Raw genomic sequence first — 22,941 nt, forward strand, 5'->3', positions numbered from 1 at the left:
TGCTGCCTAGTAGATTTTATATAAAGATGCTTACTGTAGTTTTTAAAGGTGGTGTTGTAGAGTGATTTTACTTCATGTGATGCCAGGTTTACACTTTTGAACTTGCTGTCAGAGAAAGAAATAGGCGAAGAACAGTTTGTTTTATATAATGTGTCCTTAGTATATTAGGAGCAAGGAAATGCAAGCCCATACTAAAAAAGAAAGGCAGTTGATGAAGTGACAGAATTTTTTATCATCTTTCTTTTGTTTATTTACAGCTACACTGAAAATCAACAATGAGATTAGAAGTGTGAAAAGATTGCAGCTGCTACCAGAATCTTTTATTTGCAAAGAGAAACTAGGTAATATAAACATTATTTAACTTTTGGAGTGGAACTCTGTGAAATTCGTGTAAGAAAAAAATCTGAAAGATAATGTTCAAAAGACAGAAAATTTCTATGTGAGATTAAAGCATATGTAAGATAATGTGGTTTGCTTAAGAATGCAAAGGTTTAAAAAATGCGAAAGTTTTGCTTATAATTTGAGGAGTTTGTTTCTTTCCTGTTTTTCTTAGGGTCATAGAGTGCTGAATTATATTGTTATGAGATAACACTAGTATGTAATTTATTACACTCTGATGATAGTTCATAGTTTCTGTACTAATCTTTGGAGATCTCTCTGGTATCATATTTAACCAATATAGAGATCTGTGTTTCATGGAAGTAATTCAAGTTCATTATTAAAGATTATTGGAGGAAAAACTGCAATCAAAATCTTTGTTTAAACCTACATAAATTTGATTTGCTGTTTTATACAGATTGATACTTTACCAAAAGTTTGCATTCTAGATAAGGTTTTGCCTAAACTCTCTAAAATTATTAATAGATGCAAAGACAGATTTTCCTTTTTATCATTTTTCAGTTAAACCAAACTGTGAGAGGCAGTTACAGGTGGTTGGAGGAGAAGAGATAAGGTGGAGAGGGGAACTGACATTTTTTAAGTGCCTGTTTCATTCTGCACTTGTGTCCGTACATATGTTATTCCATTTAATCTTCTTAGTAAACTTAGGAGGGTTTTAAGAGCCTAGTGGGAATGTTGTGGTACAGTGGGAAGATGGCATTTATAGCAGTCCTTTAGGAAAGGCTGGCTAGATTGACATTGTTGCTTTGAAGGTCTAAAGACTTATTCTTGCTCATTCCTAGGGGAGATCAGCCCTGAGAGATTGATTTATACTAACTAAAACTGATGGGAAAAGGAGACAGCAGAATACATATTTATAATGGTCTCTGGTTGGACGTAGAATCAGAACTTGGGCATTAGGTGAATTGAGCTTTTTTTTTTTTTTTGAGACGCAGTCTCACTCTGTCGCCAGGCTGGAGTGCAGTGGTGCTATCTTGGCTCACTGCAACCTCCGCCTCCCGAGTTCAAGCAATTCTTCTGCCTCAGCCTCCCGAGTAGCTGGGACTACAGGCACACACCACCACGCTCGCTGATTTTTTTGTATTTTTAGTAGAGACAGGCTATCACCATATTGGCCAGGCTGGTCTCGAACTCCTGACCTTGTGATCTGCCCGCCTCGGCCTCCCAAAGTGCTGGGATTACAGGCGTGAGCCACTGCGCCTGGCCAAGTTGAACGTTTAATGGCAGACTAGGCCAGAGTTTCTCAATCTTTTTATTATCACTTCCCAAAGGAGCCTTCGGAGATTTTTCCCCTCGATCTCTCTCCTTCATGAAATTTAATACCACAAATATATTTTATTTATGTACTGTGACCCTTTGAAGGATCACAAACCAATATAATAGTTTTTAACCTGTCAAGGACCAGTTTTTGCCCCTGTTGAAACTGCATAAACTGGACTGATGAATCTGTATAGATGGCTTTTATCATTAGGGTCAGAAAAACTTGAAATTCCTTGGCTACGACACTCCGTATTGATCACCGTATAGGGAGGACCTTGTTATGGAGAGTAGAAATACTCTACACTCTTATGCCCATTTTCTAGATCAGGAAACAGATCTAGAGGAAGCTAAGTTACGTAAGGGTCACAGAGCTAATCAATGGTGAAATACAGGATTGGAATAGATTTGGCTGACTTCCAGCCTTTTAAAACAACTTTTACAGGAATGTAGCTCAGATTGCTATTCTTTTTCTGCTTTTTCTTAGATAAGGAAAAAGGAAATGGAAGGGAGGAAGAATGTTAAATACTGTTAAATTACAACTTTATGGACTGTTATAATGAAGTATTTTTAATAAAGTCTTTTACGTTGAGTAGGAATATGCTGCTCATTTGGCAAGTCATTTTAATGAATTTTTACTGTGGCTGATAGCACCTAGTAACTACAACTAGGCACTGTTATTTATCCTTTTATTCATAAGTTTCTAATTAAATAGTTACATACCAGGTTGCTGAAGGAAAAAATTCATTTAAAGAAAATCAGTTTTCACATTTGAAAAAAGCCCTTGAGCCAAATTGATTTTTAAAAATTATACCTTGACAGCAAATTTCAGTTCAAGATTGCAAGTCACACAACAAAGATTTAGACATTAGCTGCGTGTCTCTTTCCTCCTTCTTATCGATCCCGTTATACTGAGTGTTTTATTTGTTATAGATAGTGAAATACATAAATATGGAATGGGGAAGGAGCAAGCATAAATTGTCTACTGATACACTAGGCACTGCTCGTGGAGCTCTCAGTTGTAACAACCTTATCGGGTATAGTGGTGGCGTCTCCCTTAAACAGTTGAGCAAAAAGGTGAGGATCAGAGGGGCAGGTTATTTGTCCAAGGCTATACACTTGGTAAATAGCAAAACAAGTGGGAACCTCAGCTGCAATTTGGTAGTGCGTCCATACTTTAATATGAGTCACATGGGGATCTTATTAAACTACAGGTTCTGATTTGGTAGGTCTGCAGCAGGCCTGAGATTCAGTACTTCTAAACAGTTCCAGGTATTGTCAATTCTGGTGATCTGTCGCCCACATTTTGAGTAGCAGTGTGGTGGCTAAAAATGAGTGCTTTTGAGCCACACGGACTTGGGTTTGTGCACTGTTCTGCCACTAACCATGGGGCCTTGGACAGGCTTTCTGTAGCTTGACCTGTTTTTAAAATGGCGATAGTAATTAGGAAAGAACTTCTGATGTGAAAGTTTGAAAAATGCTTGACACAGGTGCTGATACATAGTCATCATGTGATAAATGCTATTAATTTACCAGGTTCTAAGCGTTACAGGAGCAGGTCTCCACTGTGTCCTCAGTGCCCAGCACAGATTGATAGCTATTCAGGAAATCTTCCTGTGTATGAATCTCACACGAGGTTTTTCTACAGTTGCAGCCTATGAGCTAGAGAGGTTGGGCACAACTCTACTAATTTGATAGCATGGAATTTTTAGCTTTTATATCTAAGATTCAGTTTTATCAAGTCTTGCACTGTACTTCTTCCATGAAGGAATTTGGTTCATGCTTATCTTTGTGAATTATTTGTGAATATTTATTTGCCATGTTGATTGTGTTTGGCAGAAATAGAGGACAGTTTTTCCACTTGATTTTGGGTTTTGATTTTTCATTAAAAAATATTCTAGGGGAACATGTAGCCAAGATATACAAAGATCTTCAGAAACTCTCTCGCCTCTTTAAAGACCAGCTGGTGTACCCTCTTCTGGCTTTTACCCGACAAGGTAAGAGATGAAATACTGTCTCAGTTCAAGGGACTGTAAAGAATATAAGTATACTTAGTATTCTTGGTGGGTATGACATCTGACTGCCCTCTTTTCTGCTCCTAGCTAAATGTTCCTCTTTTAAGACTAAGCTTAATATTCCTTAAGTGCTATTTACTTGCTCTTTGTATCTCCATGCTATTTTGTACATATTTTTATTATAGACTCTTTTCCATGGACTATAATTGTTGATATGATTTCTTTCCACCTAAGGTTGGGAATATCTCGAAGGTAGGGAATATATCTTACGTTTGTATTCTTGTGGTCTAGCATGGGGTCAGGTACATAATAGATGCTCTTTCTCTCTATACACACATACATTTATATTTTGGGCTTTTGCCCAGAAATTATATGTCACTTCCACTCACATTTTATTGAAAAAATAAGACAAAAATGGCCAAGCCTGATGGTAGTGGGGTGGGGAAGTATAATTATGTGTAGGAAGTGATTGAGAACCACAATATTTATATATATATGAGAACCACATATATTTATATATATGTGTGTGTATATATGTATGTGTGTATATATATATACACACACATATAAATAATATATGGTCTGTAATTGGATCTGAGTTTTTTTTTTAAACCATTTATTGGAGGCTCTATGCAGGCACTTTGTTGGATATTTCACATGTACTCTTATTTACTGCTAATGACTTTGAAGTAAATTTTATGGTACTTATTTTATACATGATGAAATCATAATTCAGTAAGGTTTATAATTCACTCAAGATCCTTATATTAGCTTTCTCTTATTTTTTTTTGCAGTTAAAAAAATTTTAAATCTCAGTGACTTACAGTGAAATTTACTTCTCGCTCGTGTACATGTTGTGTGTGGGTTTGCTTTGGCTGAAGGAGTTGTCTTTATCTAGGACATGCTCCTCTTGTGGTGTGCCAGTGGCCCAATTATGTGTTGGTTCAACGCTTTTGCCCAGAAATTATATATGTCACTTCCACTCACATTTTATTGAAAAAATAAGACAAAAATGGCCAAGCCTAATGGTAGTGGGGTGGGGAAGTATAATTATGTGTAGGAAGTGATTGAGAACCACAATACAATCTACCACAATTCTCCAACTAGTAGGTAGTTTCTGACTTATGTGAACAGATAGTGGCTTTTATTTGCTCTCTGTGTGTAGAGAAGTAAGTAACATTTTTGGTGTCAAGTTGAATGGTGGCGTGTCTATTATAACAGTAGTCTTCTCTGTAGTTGGTGATGAGGGAAAGGAAGTAATGTCAATTGAAAAACACATATAGATATGTCTTTGTTGGATTTTGATTATTTTTGCTAGTGGAGGATAGTATCACAAATATTTTGAAGGTGCTGATAACCAAAACATAATTTTCACTGAACTTGGAACATATTATTTTTCTTTTCCTTTCTTGGCTTTGTTTCTGAATTTATCTATCTCTTTTTAGCCTGCTAGACTTCAGGTAATAGTAATTTGCTAACACTTGAGTGCTTATGCTTGGTGTGCCAAACATTGTTCTAAGCACTTAATATGTATTAATACGTTTACTTGTCACAACAACTCATTGAAGTCGGTGGGATGTAATATTAATCCATTTTACAGATGAAATTAAGTTAGAGTTTAAATAACTTGTCCAAAGGCACACAGTTAATAACTGGCAGGGAATCAGATATAAAAGCCAAGAATTACTCATTTTCTGTAGTTGAATAAAGAAATACTGTTGTATTGAATAATGTTTGAGACAGAAGAGGCCATTGGCTAGAATTTAGCAATTGTTATAGTTATTTGATTTATATTAAAAAGCATTTGTCTTTCTACTAAAACATCAAGGGAGTAAGGGCCTAGAGTTGCATGAGTTAGTAGTAATTATAGTCAAGCTGGGGTTAAAAATTCGTTGTAGATGATGCATACTTGGGAATAATTAAGAGTACCATCTAATTTTTTGCCACTTTAGAAAGGAACAGGTGGCAACTTTGTTGACTGTGTGGAGAAAGCCAGATGTTCTTTACTCAGTAATACCTGTTACTTCTCTTTTTTTCCTTTTAGCACTGAGCCTACCAGATGTATTTGGGTTGGTCGTCCTCCCGTTGGAACTGAAACTACGGATCTTCCGACTTCTGGATGTTCGTTCCGTCTTGTCTTTGTCTGCAGTTTGTCGTGACCTCTTTACTGCTTCAAATGACCCACTTTTGTGGAGGTTTTTGTATCTGCGTGATTTTCGAGGTGATTTCCATAATGACATATTCGCAAGAAAAGGCTCTTTCTTATTGTCTTAATTACTCGGCTCACCAAAAGTTTTTAGTTGTAGGATTTTTCTGTTGCAAATAATTTTAATGGCCTTAAAGAGACTGACTCTAAGCTTCATATACCTTTGCCTGTGTCCCTAAAACCCTCTCATTTTTGTATTTTGCACAACACAAATCGCTCATTAGTGTAAGATTATTTCAGGATAGAAAAATGAAAGTAAGACAGGCTTATTTTCTCGCTAGAGACAATAGTCAGCATCTGACTTAGAAATGAGCTGGCATTTCTGAACTGCTTTCATGGTTGAGACCAGTGTGTAAGTTAAGAGAGTTTTGTTGACCTGTTCCATGTTGCCAGGGCAGCTTTATTTCTGTATGGTCACATTATGGTGACCTGGTAATTATTGTGGCACTGGTGATGGTAGAACTTGTGCATCAGGATTTCCTGCTACAAGGCCAAAAACCTGATTGTGGAACTTTTTTTCTGCTGCCACCATTTTACTACATATTGGTGTTTTCAGATTGTTTGACCCTGGGGTGGGTCATGAAATCCATTTAATGGGTCGTGTTACAAAAAAACCCACAATGGAAAAATCCATATTTATTTTATAAATAGCATTCCTATTTATGTTTTTTTCTTTTAAAATTTCAAAATGTAAGAAGTGTAAATGACCTGGTTTGTTCCTTTCCTCTTCTTTGATTCCTGAGGTCCTCTTTTTGCTTTTTTTATGTCCCTGAATTTGACATTTAAAATGTTATTTTGTCTCAATTGGCAGCAAGAAAGCATCATCTCAAAAAATAATTCATTTTATTTTATTTTATTTTATTTTATTGAGACAGGGTCTAGTTGTGTTGCCCTGGAGTGCAGTGGCGCAATCATCGCTCACTGCCACCTCCAACTCCTGAGCTCAAGTGATCCTCCCTCCTCAGCCTCATAAGTAGCTGAGACTATAGGCATGCGCCCCCATACCTGGCCAACTTTTTTGTTTGTTTATTTTTAGTGGAGACAAAGTCTTGCAGTGTTGCCCAGGCTGGTCTCCAACTCAAAAAAGAATTAAAAATATAGTAAAAAAGAAAAGGCAGAATTACTGATGTATATGGAAGCACTGAGAAAAAGCAGGGTATGATATAAATACTCATAAAAGGAACAAATATCCTTTCACTTGTATATTCAAGTTTAGGATTAAAGCACAATTATTCTTTAATTTTTAGATTGTGGCCCACAAGCTCATTTGTAAGCTATTCAGATTTTTCTGTAGATACAATGTTACGGGGCCAGAGCTTTTATAAACCTTACTTCCTTGCTAATGTAGTAACTTGTAGAGAAGATATCATCATCTTTTGTCCAAACACTTTTGTATACTTAAAGTTGAATGGGTTTCTTTTTCCCCATTTCACATATTTCAAATAAAGAAGTACATTAAAAAATACTTAGTTATGGTCATGCTTCTGATAGCTGAGTCATTCAGGACATGGTTGGGAGAAAATAGTGTAACCGGAATATGGATGAAAGACTAAGTCAGCGTGACCTCCAGTAATGAACATGGGCTGTAATACAGAAACTCTGAGGTTACCCAGTTTGGTATAACATGAGACATTGGATTAGAAGCAGGTGACGCACCTAAATGAGATTAGGGGGAGAAGATACAGTGTAGAACCAGTTAATGTAGGAAGAGAGTAGCCACATGTTTCTCCATAGTCCCTGAGGAGTCACTGCATTGAATTACTGGGTAGCACAGAGCAGCGGTGATCACCCTTAACCATCAAGAAAGTGTTTGAATTAGATAAGAAAATATGAATGACATAGTGTGTGTTATATAAATGATTAGTTTTTATTTTCTTTTTTTCTCATGCTTAATGGGTAAGTTTCACTTTTCTTAGGAGAAAAACAAAACCCATTGTTTAATGCTGGATGAATGAAATGTTTTTAAATCCTTATTTTTCATTTTTCCTTTGCAGACAATACTGTCAGAGTTCAAGACACAGATTGGAAAGAAGTAGGTATTTTTAAATATTAAGGCTAATGTCCATAACACAGAAATGACTAGTGAATTAATATATTAAGGGTATATTTTCACTTTTATATGATGTAATGAAATCTGTTTTCATTTAATTTACGCTAAATTTCAGTAAATGAAAATGTTTTCAACTTTTACTTTAGACTCAGTCCTTATTTTCTTATAATTATATGGAAAAAATGTTAACACAATGATTATTTTTCATATTTACTTATTGTAAAACATTCTTTTGTTGCAACAAAATTTAAATGAATTGTCTTTGTGCTGGAGTAGTCATCAGCTGTTCAGCTAGTTAAAATAGTACCTTATGAAAAGAATATATTATACTGTTTCATAAGGTACTATTCTAATGTCTCCATAACAGAAACTGCAAGGTAGAGCAGCAAGTGCTGATGGAGAAGCTGCTGCAAGTTATACAGAAGAGGTAGCTAAAATCACTGATGAAGGTGGCTGCATTACACAACAGATTTTCAATGTAGATGAAACAGCTTTCTATTGGAAGAAGACGCCATCTATTTCATAGCTAGAGAGAAGTCAGTGCCCAGCTTCAAAGGACAGGCTGACTTTTTTTTTAGGGACTAATGCAGTTGGTGATTTTTGAAGCCAGTGCTTGTTGACCATTCTGAAAATCCTAGGGCCCTTAACAATTATGCTCACTCAGGCCTGGTGCGGTGACTCACGCCTGTAATCCCAGCACTTTGGGAGGCCGAGGCAGGCGGATCACCTGAGGTCAGGAGTTTGAGACTATCTTGGCTAACACGGTGAAACTCTGTCTCTACTAAAAATAAAGAAAATTGCCGGGTGTGGTGGTGCGCATCTGTAATCCCAGCTACTCAGGAGGCTGAGGCAGGAGAATCACTTGAACCGGGGAGGCAGAGGTTGCAGTGAGCCAAGATCGCTCCATTGCACTCCAACCCAGGAGACAGTGAAAGACTGTGTCTCAAAAAAAAAGATAAAAGGAATTATGCTAAATCTGTGCCTTTGCTCTGTAAATGGAACAACAAAGCCTGAATGACAATACGTAGTTTATGGCATGGTTTACTGAATATTTCAAGTCCACTATTGAGGCCTACTGCTTATAAAAAATACTCCTTTTAAAATACTGCTCATGGACAAATGCAGCCAGTCATCCCACATCTCTGACGGTGATGTGCAAGGAGATTAATGTTTTCATGTCAGCAAACACAACTGCATTCTGAAGCTCATAGATCAAGGAGTAATTTTGACTTTGAATCTTATTATTTAAGAAATACATTTTGTAAGGCCATGGTTGCCAGAGACAGTGATTCCTGATGGATCTGGGCAAAGGAAACAGAAAACCTTTTGGAAAGGATTTACCCTTCTAGATGCCATTAAGCATATTCAGGATTCATGGCGGGGAGATGAAATATCAACATTAACAGGAGTTTGGAAGTTGATTCCAATCCTCATGGATTACTTTGAGGGGTTCAAGACCTCAGTGGAGGAGTGCAGATGTGATGGACCTAGCAAGAGAGCTAGAATTAGAAGTGGAGCCTAAAGATGGGACTGAATTGCTGCAATCTCACAGTCAAACTTGAATGGATGAGAACTTGCTTCTTATGGATGAAGAGAGAAAGTGGTTTTTTTAAAAAAAAAAGTCGGCCGGGTGTGGTGGCTCACACCTGTAATCCCAGCATTTTGAGGGGCCGAGGTGGGCGGATCACGAGGTCAGGAGATTGAGACCATCCTGGCTAACACGGTGAAACCCCATCTGACCTAAAAATACAAAAAATTAGCCGGGCGTGGTGGCAGGCGCTTGTAGTCCCAGCTTAACTTGGGAGGCTGAGGCAGGAGAAAGGTGTGAACCCGGGAGGTGGAGCTTGCAGTGAGCCGAGATCGCGCCACTGCACTCCAGCCTGGGCGACAGAGCAGTGAGACTCCATCTCAAAAAAAAAAAAAAAAAAAAAAATCAGTTTTTGGGTTACAGGTGGTTTTTGGTTACATGGATAAGTTCTTTAGTGTGGTGATTTCTGAGATTTTAGTGTACCCGCCACCCAAGCAGTGTGAACTGTACCCAAGATGTAGTCTTTTAGCCCTTACCTCCCTCCCAGCCTTTCCCCCTAAGTCCCCAGAGTCCATTACGTCATTCTTATGCCTTTGCATCCTCATAGCTTAGCTCTCACAAGATTTGGTTTTCCATTCTTGAGTTACTTCACTTAAAATAATGGCCTCCAGCTGCAACTAAGTTGCTGCAAAAGACATTATTTCATTCCTTTTTATGGCTGAGTAGTATTCCATGGTATACATATACCACCTTTTCTTTATCAGTGGTTTCTTGGAATGAAATCTATTCCTGGAAAACAAAGGATTTCGAATAGTACATAAATTTAGTTGACAAAACAGAAGCAGGGTTTGAGAAGGTTGACTCTGATTTTGAAAGTTTTACTGTGGGTAAAATGCGATCAAACAGCACCGCATGTACAGATAAATCTTTCATGAAAGGAAGAGTCCGTCAATGTGGCAAACTTCACTGTTGTCTTATTTTAAGAAATTGCCACAGCCACTTCAGCCTTTAGCAACCAGCACCCTGACCCGTCAGCAGCAATGAACGTGGAGGCAAGACCCTCTACTAGCAAAAAGATTGCAACTTGCTAAAGACTCAGGTGATTGTTAGCATTTTTTATCAGTAAGTATTTTAAAATAGTTTTAAGTACATTGTCTTTTTAGATATAATGCCATTGCACACTTAGTATAGTAAACGTAGGATTTATATACACTGGGAAACCAAAAAATGTGTGTGACTTGGTTTATTGCATTGGTTTGGGACTAAATCCACAATATCTCTAAGGTGTACCTATAGATCTTTACTATGAAAGCAAATTAGAACTACAGGGAAACATCCAGATCACTGACCTTATCTTGTTCTTTTATTTTTCTTTTTTCTACAGCTGTACAGGAAGAGGCACATACAAAGAAAAGAATCCCCCAAAGGGCGGTTTGTGATGCTCCTGCCATCGTCAACTCACGGCATTCCATTCTATCCCAACCCCTTGCACCCTAGGCCATTTCCTAGCTCCCGCCTTCCTCCAGGAATTATCGGGGGTGAATATGACCAAAGACCAACACTTCCCTATGTTGGAGACCCAATCAATTCACTCATTCCTGGTCCTGGGGAGACGCCCAGCCAGTTCCCTCCACTCAGACCACGCTTTGATCCAATTGGCCCACTCCCAGGACCTAACCCCATCTTGCCAGGGCGAGGCGGCCCCAATGACAGATTTCCCTTTAGACCCAGTAGGGGTCGGCCAACTGACGGCCGCCTGTCATTCATGTGATTGATTTGTAATTTCATTTCTGGAGCTCCATTTGTTTTTGTTTCTAAACTACAGATGTCAACTCCTTGGGGTGCTGATCTCAAGTGTTATTTCTGATTGTAGTGGTGAGAATTGCACTCCCAGAAGCCTTTTAAGAGATATATTTACAGCCCTTAGGGGTGGTGTGACCCAAAGGTTCCTTTGTGGCAAGGTTGGCCTTGGGAATAGTTGGCTGCTGATCTCCCTGCTCTTGGTTCTCCTCTAGATCGAAGGTTGTTTTCTGATGCTGTTCTTACCAGATTAAAAAAAAGTGTAAATGACATGGTGGTCTTGATTTTTATTACAGAAAGATATGTAATAAATATTCAGAACAGATACACAATGTTATTTGGACATTTCAGAATTATCAGAACATAGCATAGGCAGATAATTTTTGTAAGGGGTTTCTGTTTTTTTGGGTTTTTTTTTTGTTTTGTTTTTTCATTTTAGCAGTGCTCTATCTTTTTCAAAGGCCTGATTTATGAACTGAATGAAAGCAGCTAGTTTGGTTGAACTGGACTTGGGGTGGGTGCTTTGGCCACACACCCACTCAGGTCCACCTCTTCTCTCTCTGCAGCTCTTTCTTGGGTTCTGTGGTGGAACTTTCTGGGCTGTGAAGCAATGTTGTTCAAAGGCCATTTGGTATTAGGGACTCCTGTTTATGGCTCCTGGGATGAGGTGGTTATGATTTTGTTTTCCTTGTGTTTTGAACACTTAGTCCCTAATTTGTAATTTAAGTAGATGATATCTTTTAAAAAAGTTTTACTGCTGTGAGTGCTAATCAGGTATGGTTCTTCAAAGATAGCCTCTTATTCGAAGAACATTTTGCTTTTCAGACTTAAATACACAAAATTCAAGATTTATTTTTTCTACAACAAGAAAAAGGCCAAACACAAATGACTTATACAAACAACTATAGAAACATGCTATAGTGACAAAATCTGATTCACAACATAGGAATAAACCACTACTAGCATCTACAGAAAATAGGAATATTGCCAATGTCTTCCTGCTTTTTTAAAAATTGTTTTGCATATAAGGAAATGGCTTGGAATGTTAAGTGCTGCAAGAATATTTTGAGTCCTACATACAAGTGAATTTTTTTTTTTTTTTGCTACACATGTATATTGAGTTTTTTTTTTTTATCATCACAGTGAAGAAAATTCAGTCAATAATATGATTTTCTTGAGGCCTGTTACTTTTAGTAGCTTAATGTATAGTAAAGGATTGGAGTTGTTTACATTTGTTTCTGTGGTATTTTGTAATATCTGAGCTACAGGACAGCCTTTTAAAAATGTGTTCACTAGATGCCATATGGCTTTAATTGGGTCTAACAAGGTCCTCCTGAAGCTTTGTTGGGTCCATATACTAGTTCTCTGATACATTTCTTTGTGGCTTTGCAATGTTGTATTGCACTATGCAGCGGATGTGTGTATGTGTGTAATGGGTGTGGGAGGACATGGTGACGACTAGAAGCACCAAATACTATAAAACAACAAGTGTTCAGAATGCAGTCTTTTTTGAGTGGCCCTTGAGAACTCCATGGATGGTGCTGGTGTCCTGTGGATACTGGTGCTGCTTTCCATCCTCACCTCAGACTAACTGGCAGACATTACAAATCTCGCTTAGTTTAGGATATTGGCAGTATGCCTAAACCTAAATTTGCAGATCTCTCACAATAGTTTTTTTTAATAATTCTTAAGACAATCCTCAACGCATTTCCTCTTGAAAAGCTGAATTTATAGTTAGAAGCTTGTGAAGTCCTACATTCTTGTCATTAAACTGAGACTGTTGAGCTGTATGTATTGCTGGTGTATAATGAGAGGAAAATCGTAGTTTCACAGAAGCCTGTTCACTGCACGATTTTCTGAGATCACCTGGATGTATTGTAATGGAAGCAAGCAAGAGTTTAGAGTGCCACAGCAACGCATCTTAGTAAGATGTGGTTCGACATCATTGGTATGTCCTACGCCTTTCTGTAGCCCCTTATTTTCCCTTTACTCTTTTTTTTTTTTTTTTTTTTTTTTTGAGATGGAGTCTTGCCCTGTTGCCAGGCTGGACTGCAGTGGATGACCTTGGCTCCCTGCAACCTCTGTCTCCTGGGTTACAGCGATTCTCCTGCCTCAGCCTCCCGAGTAGCTGGGACTACAGGTACGCACCACCATGCCCAGCTAATTTTTGTATTTTTAGTAGAGACGAGGTTTCACCGTGTTAGCCAGGATGTCTTGATCTCTTGACCTCGTGATCTGCCCGCCTTGGCCTCCCAAAGTGCTGGGATTACAGGTGTGAGCCACTGTGCGTGGCCTCCTCTTTTATTAACAGGAGCTTTCTCTGCCCCATTCCCCTCATTTATAAATGGAAGTTTGATGTGGCTGGGAATCAAATCATGGAAGGTGTCCTTCCAACTTAAGATTTTGATATTCTTTGTGTAAAAACTGTTGAATTCTGACTCTTGCTTGGGTCTTTCCAATTCCTGAGACCACTGCTTTGCTTATTACCTCTGTAATTCTTTCATGGAGCTGGACATTTCTTCTTTTGCTCACTATACTCAGGGCCCAGCACTAAGGCTTGCCTCTCTCCTACTCTAGGCAGTAGCGGCCCAATTACAGAGCTTCAGAGAGGAGCTGGGCGGGTCCCAGTGCTCTGCTGTGCCATATGCATGAGCAGTGCTTCTTTGTGTAGTCTTCAGTTGACTGTAGAAGATGACTGGATAAGATCATTGGGAAGTACTGGGTAAGTCACATAGAACAAGGATTTGATTTAAACTGACTAGCTTAAATATCACTCCTGAGATTCCCCAATAGGTTACAGCATTTAGTTTCTGCTAATCCATAGCAAAACATAGTACGTTAACTGAGTGCCAAAGAACTGTGATCTTGCTTCTGCTCTAGACTCAGTGAAAGACCATGGAGAGCAGACACTTAGAATGTGAGAGGATGGAAACAAATTACATTTGGGAAGATTAATCAGTGTAAAAACAATGAAAGGGATGTAGGATTTTCAGGGATTAAAATGTGTAGCCAGGTGCAGTGGCCCTCACCTGTAATCCCAGCACTTTGGGAGGCCTAGGTGGGAGGATTGCTTGAAGCCAGGGGTTTGAGACCTGCCTGGGCAATATAGCAAGACTGTGTCTGTATATATAAAAAAAAGTGTATTTTATACACATGTTGTAGAAAGAATGTTTAGTTTTAGATTGATTTCCCTTACAGGAATGCCCCACCAGTTCCAAAAAATATTTCCCAACCACTTTCTTCTTTTCCTCTTGGCCAGTGAATTCATCTCAATACAAGGTCTAAGTGTCCACAGCTCATCTCTTTCAGCTGTGTGGAAACAGCCAGTGCATGGAAACAGAAGGGAGCCTCTGTGTCTCTTAGGCATTGTGTTTGATAAATGGACAACTTTAACTTACTTGTTGCCCAGCCTTCCAGTTTGTCTCTTACCAAACCAAAAGTGCTGCCTTCTATTAGAGTCCAAATATTAGGCTGAAACACTTATATCAGCAGCAACTTAGGAGCCTAGGACAGCTTTTGACGGTATAATTAGTAACCAGCCAGCTTGCCCTCTAGGATAAAGGAAAAGCAGAGACTCGTGTGAAAGTGCTCTTAGGCAATGAGCTCTGCCTCCAGGATAATTAAGCTGCCACTTGTATCTGCAAGGCTGACTTACCGAGCTTAACCCGTGACCAACCTGCATCCTTTCACCAATTCAAAACACATAAAATGAGCCACCAGTGTTTTACGAAGTTGAATAAAGCATTAAGAGATTAGTCTGCCCTAGGGCACTGGAAGGGGCAGGTCCTGAAAGGACATGGTGTGCTCCTGGGCCGGTTCGAACTGAGGCTGTGCTGTTTGGAAACTGCTGTGTTTGTTGTGTGAAGCACAATCTGTGTACTTGCTTTCCTTGGTCCTGGACCTTTGCTGCCGAAGCTGTGGAGTTGTCCTGGTCTGCTCACTCCAGCCTCCCTGACTGATGCTGACAATGGCAACTCCCCTACGGCTCACAGCCCTGCAGTCACCTTACCTTCTTGTAGGCCCCGAGGAGCGGTGTCATGTTCTCGTTCTGCCTCCTCCCATCCCTCTTCAGATTCAGTTTAGAAGAGGTCTTTTTGAGGTGGAAAACCTGACATTGATTTTCTGCTGCTGCTTTCTCAATTATCTCATTTTACTGGGTTTTGGTTGGTTTGAGTCTGTTCTTGGGCAAGTCACTTCCATATATTGATACTCTTAGAAAAACATCCTTTTATTTCAATCTTAATACTTTTGTTTGGATTTTATTTCATAGTTTTCTAGGAGGGCTGAGCTAGCTGAGCTAAAACTTGTCCTGAACACCTGCTGGGTGCCAAGCAGTGTGCTCTGAGCTTCACTCTCTTGACCCATGCACAAGATACCTGCACTAGCTTGCCAGATGAGAACTTCCAGAAGGCAGTTGATGTTCAGTTTTATGGGGTTTGCTGCTGCGTTTGTTACCATGCGAGTGAAGACCTCTCATCCTCTTAAATTTTGGAAAGATAGAACTGAGTGTGAGTTCTATCTTGAATGTATCTGAATATTAGTTAATTCAGCAGGGACTGAATGTTAGGCTAGAGAATGTAGTAACGAAGAGAATCTAGGGAACTGATGGAAGAGAAAGGATATTCCACTGTTCTTGGAAAGCTGATTTCACATTTAACCAAAGCATAGTACCATTTTATCGTGCTGACGGGAGGAAGATCTGGAAGAACTTTTCTCTGGCTGGTAGAGCTGTCCACTAAGGCTGCGTTTTTAAATCCCTGTTCATTGTGCACAAATCAAATAGGTCTTTGTTGTGTTTCAGCTTCCCCGAGTCAGCTTGGAGGGAAAATGCTAGCCTTTCTCTGGCTCAAAGTTGCGAAACAAAGCAAAAAAACAAAAAAAAAAACAACGAACATAACATTTTAGAGTCTATATAGCATGACTCCCCTCTCCCTCCTTTTTGCCCTTTCCCATTTCAAAATGTCACAATTACTAAAGGTTACATTTTTGGAAGGAACACGTGCTAGCCTGTGTGACAAAACAACCATTTTGGGGTCACCATGAGACCTATGTGCCCTTGGTTTCTATGTTCATACACAGACCAGTGGGGAAATTATTTAAACATGTTGACTATAAACTAGTGTTATGTCATGGATCTGGATATATCTGTGCATGGTTATAAAAATCAGGATGCCTGCTGATTTGGAGTTTGGAAGGAGTTTCTGCTGCTGTTGTACGCAGATACTGGAGTATCTGGGAGCTATCCTTTGAATGCGGAGGTGTGTCTGAGGACAAAGGACGGAATATAGGAATATGGGAGGATTTAGGCCATGTGGTCATTGTTCACGGGGCCACTAGTTTTGTTCACTAAAGGAGTGGGTTCTTAGCTGCGTTGGAGACTATAGCACACCCATACCAGTACTGTTTCTCATGCAGTGGCTTTCCCACACAGCCCAGCTTAGGTTGCTGGTCTCACTTCAAAGTGGACTCAAAGTGGGGACATTGACAAAGATGCAGGTTCTGGGTCCTGTGACCAGAAATTCTGACTCCTTTGGTCCGAAATGAAGCTTCATCTGCCTTTGTAACTAGCTCTGCCCATGGCCATGGCCCACACATTGAGAAACTCTGGCCAGCCTGTTACCATTCAGTTGTGTGTTTTGTGCTGTCTTTTATTACTAAGTGAAAATTGGGTGAGATTGTTGAAGAGGGACGATTGCCACAGGGGTTTCCTATGTTCCTAATCTCCTGAAACTTGTGGACCTTGTGGCTACATCCTGCCCTACAAGTTTTCTTTTACCCGTTTATTCAGGATGGCGCACAGCATTATTTATTAATATTTGAAAGGTCTACCCCTGAGAAAGGAGGGTGGATGTATTTTTGTTAAGTGGAAGGAACCAAACTTCAACTCCTGTAGCTCTCTGTGCTTGGATCTTGTAATAGGCTGCTCTTATAAGCAGTGCCCCATGTCCTTCTAATGGGGAAGCCTCACCTGCCCTTGTCAGGAAAGAAGGGGCAAGGGCCCAGGAACCCTCAAGTCTGAGAGGTTGATATTCTGGTTCTCTCATCGTGTGACTTATACTAGTGACCCCTATCTTCTTGGGGACAAGTCGGGAAGCCATTCTCTTGAAGCAGGTTTTCAGACAACTATGAACTGATCATGAGGTGACAGGATTTTAGGATGTGCATTTGTCAATTCCCAGTTATCATCCAGGCATGTATGTGTATGTGTGCGCGTGTGTGTGTGTGCGTGTGCGTGTGCGTGTGTGTGCGTTTAAGTAATGGGACTCCTAGAATCATTGGCTAATCATCAAACCTTACGTTAATCAATATTTATACTCTCTTCTGTTAGATAGATTTCTTTTAACAGAATAGCTTTAAAAGGTACCCGCATCTGACGTTTTGAATTTCACCTCCTGTCTCTTTTCCTCATGCCCCACTTGGCTTTCTTCAGAAGCTGCAAGGGAGCGGTGAAAGGGTTAAGTGAGCAGCAGCAGGAGGACGAAGCAAAGTTCTGCCGGATTATAAATGGTCTGATCTATTCCTTGCCATCACCTGACCTCCCCCAGGCATGACTGTGGGATATTGACCCCAGGACCCCCACCTCCACCCACCTTGGGGGTCTAGAAGAATGTGATGATGAGAGAGCCATGCCTGCAAAGCAGCAGCTTCATGTGTCTGACTGCCCACCGCATCATCTCAGCTGCCTCTGGATAGGATTCTGGCAGCTCCTGGCCAGACTATTCTGTTGCATTGAGCAAAAAGAAGGGAGATGTGTTACTGGGCAGAGTGAGCTCCAGACATGCCGGGACTGTCCTATAACACGGAACTCAGCCGAGCGTGGAGATAGAGTAAGGGTGGTGGGCTTTTGGGCACTAGAAAGAGTACAGGGCCTTCAGCTGTTCACTTCTCACCTCACACAATGGCTATTTTATTTGCTGCGGATCCTCGCCAGTGTTAATCAGACCTGCGCCTACCAGTCTCCAGCTGCCAAATTATGGCTCCCGATGGTCACTGGCAATTGACTTATCTGATCTTTCTTATGCCAGGTCTGCTACTTATTATTGAATCCCAGACCAAGGGTCTTGAACAAGAGGAGAGAGACGACTTCTGAATTTTCCTGGGGTCTCTTGCTCTTAAATCCAGACCTGATCATGAGTGAGGGAAGAGGGCAATGTGAAGAGGACCGTCCTAAAGGCCAAGTGGCTTTCTGGCAGCCAGGTGCACAGCTAGCACTTTCGATACTGAGCCAGTCTCCAGCCAATAACCTGTCAAAAGCCAGCTTGAAGGCAGGCTTTTCTGAGGTTGAGAGTTCTAAGTGACCCAATGCCCACAGAAGGAGAGGGTCTCTGGCCCTGATGTCACCACCCCAGTTTGGTTTTGGAGGACCAAAAAGGAGATGATTGCTTTTATGCTCCTGGGAACCTGGATGGATCTCGGCTGATTACCAAGCAATCTACATTACTTGCGCATAACTAGAAGCTGCTCCAGGCCAGAGGCACTTCCATTTTTACCTCCCTCTCTCCCTTCCCCGTGGACAGCAAAGGGAAGACGTATCTCGGGTTGCAAAGTGGGAGGCAAGGGGCTGACATAGCTATGTTCTAGTATCGTGGGCTCTCTTCGAGACCAGGAGGCTGCTTCTGGCACCTACTATGTTTCTAGCACCAGGTGCTTGGTGATTTAGGTCACCTCTGAACCCTATCTAAGCATGAGGGGCAGGCTGGTACAGGGGAAAGAGCACTGGGAAGGGAGTTAGCCTACTTTTTCCAGCTCTGCAGCTAACTTATTGAGTCAAATCAGTTTGGATTTAACAAAGCTGATTTCTTTCCTGCAGGAATTCCAAAAGCCTTTGACATATATTATATACAATGCATCTCCAAAAAAGAAATACAAACAGTAGTTCCTAAACATATTTGACCATGGGGCCCGTTTTGAAATTGAGTAACCTGCCAACACCTTTCTGTACAGAGTTTGTGAGATGCCAAACTAGAAGTGACTGCCATTGCACTTCAGATCCTACGTCATTCATCTGTTGCTTCTCTCTGGTTCCCAACAGATCCGTAAAAAGGAAACGGCTTTCCTGGTGGGAGGCCAGAGAGACCAAACAGTGGTGTAACAGAATGGGTACAGGATCCTAACCTGACCCTTTCCTTGGGAGGTCCCGGGCCTCTTTCTCCTCTGTGAACTCGTCTTTATTCCTATAAGAACCTGTGATCTGCTCTCGGCTGTCCAAATAAGAATAATGCTCTGAGTATGAGTGGCATTACCAGGGCCCCTCTGTTTCTGTTGTGTTCTCCAAGACCCCACTTGTCATACAGGGTCTCATTTCTTTCTTGGCTTCAGGACCCCACTAGTGGCCAAGTGTGATGGGGGCCTTTGCCTGTCTGGTCTAAGGGCAAGTCTTGAGCATGGATGGAACTAGCGTGGGCAGGTGGCGAGTTCCCCTGGCTGGGATTTTCTCTTTTTTTGTTTGCAAAACACTGTTAAAAGATTATTGCCTCCTATATTGCTGAGGTCCGACTACAGTGTCTGCATTTGATGGAGGTAGGGCAAGGCCTAGAGGGGGCCTTTGCCCAAAGGTGAGCAAAACACTAATAAGGATGTGAAAACTAGCCACTCGCAGACATCTCACTTGGTTATCTGGCAGGGAAGCGGGGTATGTGGGTAGGCAGAGGGATGTGACGCCCGTCTCTCAGGCCTGTTTTGAGGAACCTGGAGGCTCTCAAAGGCCCACCTCTCAGTCAGACAATGCTGGAATGTCACGGTAAAGGAAAATGGGAACAAATATAATCAGTTCCTGGGTCGAAGGCATTTAGAAAGTATGTTCTCAGGCCCTCCATTCTGTTCCCATCAGGAACCAAGGCTGAGAAGGAAGATGAGGCAGGAGGGGGACGAGTGTAGCAGAGCACTCTTCCCCTCCCAGCCTGGATGGTGTTAGTCAGAGAACAGGCTGGCAAAAGACTTCCTCAGGTTGCGGATGGTTTCGGCCTTGGCCTCGTCTTCACTTGGGGTCCCACGCTGGGAGGTGTCGGATGTGCTGAGGCTGTTAGTCAGGGACTGAGATTTGCTGAAACAGAAAGGCAAGGGGGTTGAGGAAGACAAGGCATAGACTATCAAATGGGTCTTGGGGGCTTGCCTGTGAGCCAGATGGGCTACCCCAATCATCATAAGGTTATTAAGGTCAGAAACCAGGCATTCCAATGCTTAACATGATGTTAGGTACATTACACACATAATTTGCAAGGTGGTTTGTTCCTCATTTCTTAGGTTCAGGAATAGGGGTTCACAGAGTCAATTAACTTGCTCAGGTCCTCACAGCAAGTAATGGGGGAGCACCCAGAGGTCACATTCTTTCCATTATGCCAGGCTGTTGAGGCAGCAGGCATTGCTGGAGTAGTAGCTTCGCTGCTCTCCTGCCTGTGGGTACAAACCCACTTTGTAAACTGCAATGTGCTGTATCAACATCAGGTTATAGTTATTTCCAGCACTAGTTTAGGTATCAGGAGGCCTGTATTCTAGAACCTTCTCTGCTCTTTGATGTCTGTGGCCTTGGGCAAGGAACTTACCTTCTCAGGGCTTCATTTATCTCATCTGTAGAGCGAAGGCTTCGTCCTGCTGACCCTCAGGCCTCATCCAGCTCTGACATTCTGGACTTCAATCCCCATCTCTTCTCCAATGTCTTTATGGCCAGTTCTGCCCCCCACCCCCTTTTGGAATTCTTTTAGTGCCAACTTTTTGAATGGCAGGTGCCATTCTGAGTGCTTCCCAAATGCCAGCCTGTAGCAACTGCTTGTTGAGCACTTCCCCCGTGCTAGGGGACAGGGGTGTAAGATGAATATGATTCAGGCCCTGCCTCAGGAGGCTCACAGTCATAGGAGGGGAGGCAACAGACATAGGAAGAGATGATGTAAATGTGTCAAAAGTTTAAGAGCTCTGCATGTGATGCGGTCATCACATTAAAAACGGGACTTTAAAGCAGGGACTGTCTTTTACTCCTTCTTACCCCTCGGAAAGTCTTACCTAGAACAAGGCACAGAGTAGGTATTTGGTGAATACCCGCTGACTTGAATTGAGCCAAATTCTTCAAAGCAGTAAGTCAGGAAATTTACGTGTTTTTAGCTAGAACACTGTAAGGTCAGTGACCAAACCTGGTTTAAGGCCCAGAGCCCTTGTCTGTCCTGTGATTAGCTGGACTGACCTTCTTATGTGGTGACAGGCTGTACACAGATAAGCCTCTATGGTGCCAGCAGCATTGTAAGCACCAACTGTACAGAAACTCGTTGCAATCCTTATAATAACCCCATGGGGTTATTGTCCCCATTCTGCACGTGAGGAAATTGAAGCACAGCGAGGTTAGGCAACTTATGTGAGGGCGTATCTTTTTGTTTGTTTGTTTGTTTGTTTGTTTTTGAGACGGAGTCTCGCTCTGTCGCCCGGGCTGGAGTGCAGTGGCCCGATCTCAGCTCACTGCAAGCTCTGCCTCCCGGGTTCACGCCGCCATTCTCCTTCCTCAGCCTCCCGAGTAGCTGGGACCACAGGCGCCCACCACCTCGCCCGGCTAGTTTTTTGTATTTTTTAGTAGAGACGGGGTTTCACCGTGTTAGCCAGGATGGTCTCTACCTCCTGACCTCGTGATCCGCCTCTCGGCCTCCCAAAGTGCTGGGACTACAGGCTTGAGCCACCGCGCCCGGCCAGTCGTGTAGTTAAGTGGTAGAACTATGATTTGAACCCAGACAGTCTGACTCTAGAGTCTGTGCTGTCAGCTGCTATTCCATATTGCCAGGAGGGCCATTTGCTAGTGTCTGTCAAACTAAAAATACATTTATCCTTTGATCCAACAATACCGTGTCAGGTTATTTTCTCTAGAGTGAGTCTTGCAACTATGAAAGTATATGTTAAGATTTATTAATTGGCCAGGCGCGGTGGCTCAAGCCTGTAATCCCAGCACTTTGGGAGGCCGAGACGGGTGGATCACGAGGTCAGGAGATCGAGACCATCCTGGCTAACACGGTGAAACCCCGTCTCTACTAAAAAATACAAAAAACTAGCCGGGTGAGGTGGTGGGCGCCTGTAGTCCCAGCTACTCGGGAGGCTGAGGCAGGAGAATGGCGTGAACCCAGGAGGCGGAGCTTGCAGTGAGCTGAGATCCGGCCACTGCGCTCCAGCCTGGGCGGCAGAGCGAGACTCCGTCTCAAAAAAAAAAAAAAAAAAAAAAGATTTATTAATTGCAGCATTATTTGTAAGATCAAACCAAGTTTCTATTTGTGGTGGATTAGTTAGATAAATTATAGTACAACTGTACAGTGGAATACTATATGGCCATAAAAAATAAAATTCCAAGGAACTGGGTGCTCCAGGATTTATTATTAAACATGAAAAGCAGTGAGCAGAATGGTGTGGAGAGTGAATACTCCTGTGTGTGTAAGAAAATGAGGGCAAGGAGCTGAACATTTTTATTATTTATGCAAATATTTTTTATTTGCATAAGGAAGCACTGAAAGGACACATAGGAACTAACAAAAGTCATTTCTGGGGAACAGGGCAGCAAAGCATTGGATGAGAATCGGGCAGCAATGAGGCTTTTCAACATACATCTTTGATATCTTTTATTTATTTACTTATTTTTTGAGATGGAGTCTCACTTTGTTACCCAGGCTGGAGTGCAGTGGTACAATCTCAGCTCACTGCAACCTTCACCTCCCAGGTTCAA

At 41.5% G+C, this 22,941-nt stretch overlaps 2 protein-coding genes across 12 annotated transcripts in view; one reads left to right on the forward strand and one right to left on the reverse strand.

Moving 5' to 3' along the window:
* Positions 1–11,525, forward strand: part of LOC105494000 (F-box protein 7) — an 86,773-nt gene extending 75,248 nt beyond the window's left edge. For all 3 annotated transcript variants that reach the window (XM_011762052.3, XM_011762051.3, XM_011762053.3), the window contains 5 exons: positions 258–341; positions 3,558–3,653; positions 5,716–5,892; positions 7,872–7,909; positions 10,840–11,525. In XM_011762052.3, coding sequence (XP_011760354.2) covers positions 258–341; positions 3,558–3,653; positions 5,716–5,892; positions 7,872–7,909; positions 10,840–11,226 — 782 coding nt within the window. In that variant the 3' untranslated portion in view covers positions 11,227–11,525. The remainder of the gene's footprint in view (positions 1–257; positions 342–3,557; positions 3,654–5,715; positions 5,893–7,871; positions 7,910–10,839) is intronic.
* A 5,962-nt stretch (positions 11,526–17,487) lies between these two features.
* Positions 17,488–22,941, reverse strand: part of LOC105493997 (synapsin III) — a 550,021-nt gene continuing 544,567 nt past the window's right edge. For all 9 annotated transcript variants that reach the window (XM_024796611.2, XM_011762037.2, XM_011762038.3 and 6 more), the window contains one exon: positions 17,488–20,298. In XM_024796611.2, the coding sequence (XP_024652379.1) occupies positions 20,166–20,298 (133 nt within the window). In that variant the 3' untranslated portion in view covers positions 17,488–20,165. The remainder of the gene's footprint in view (positions 20,299–22,941) is intronic.

The sequence above is a fragment of the Macaca nemestrina genome, chromosome 15 (genome assembly GCF_043159975.1).
Source record: "Macaca nemestrina isolate mMacNem1 chromosome 15, mMacNem.hap1, whole genome shotgun sequence".
NCBI classification, from domain to species: Eukaryota; Metazoa; Chordata; class Mammalia; order Primates; family Cercopithecidae; genus Macaca; species Macaca nemestrina.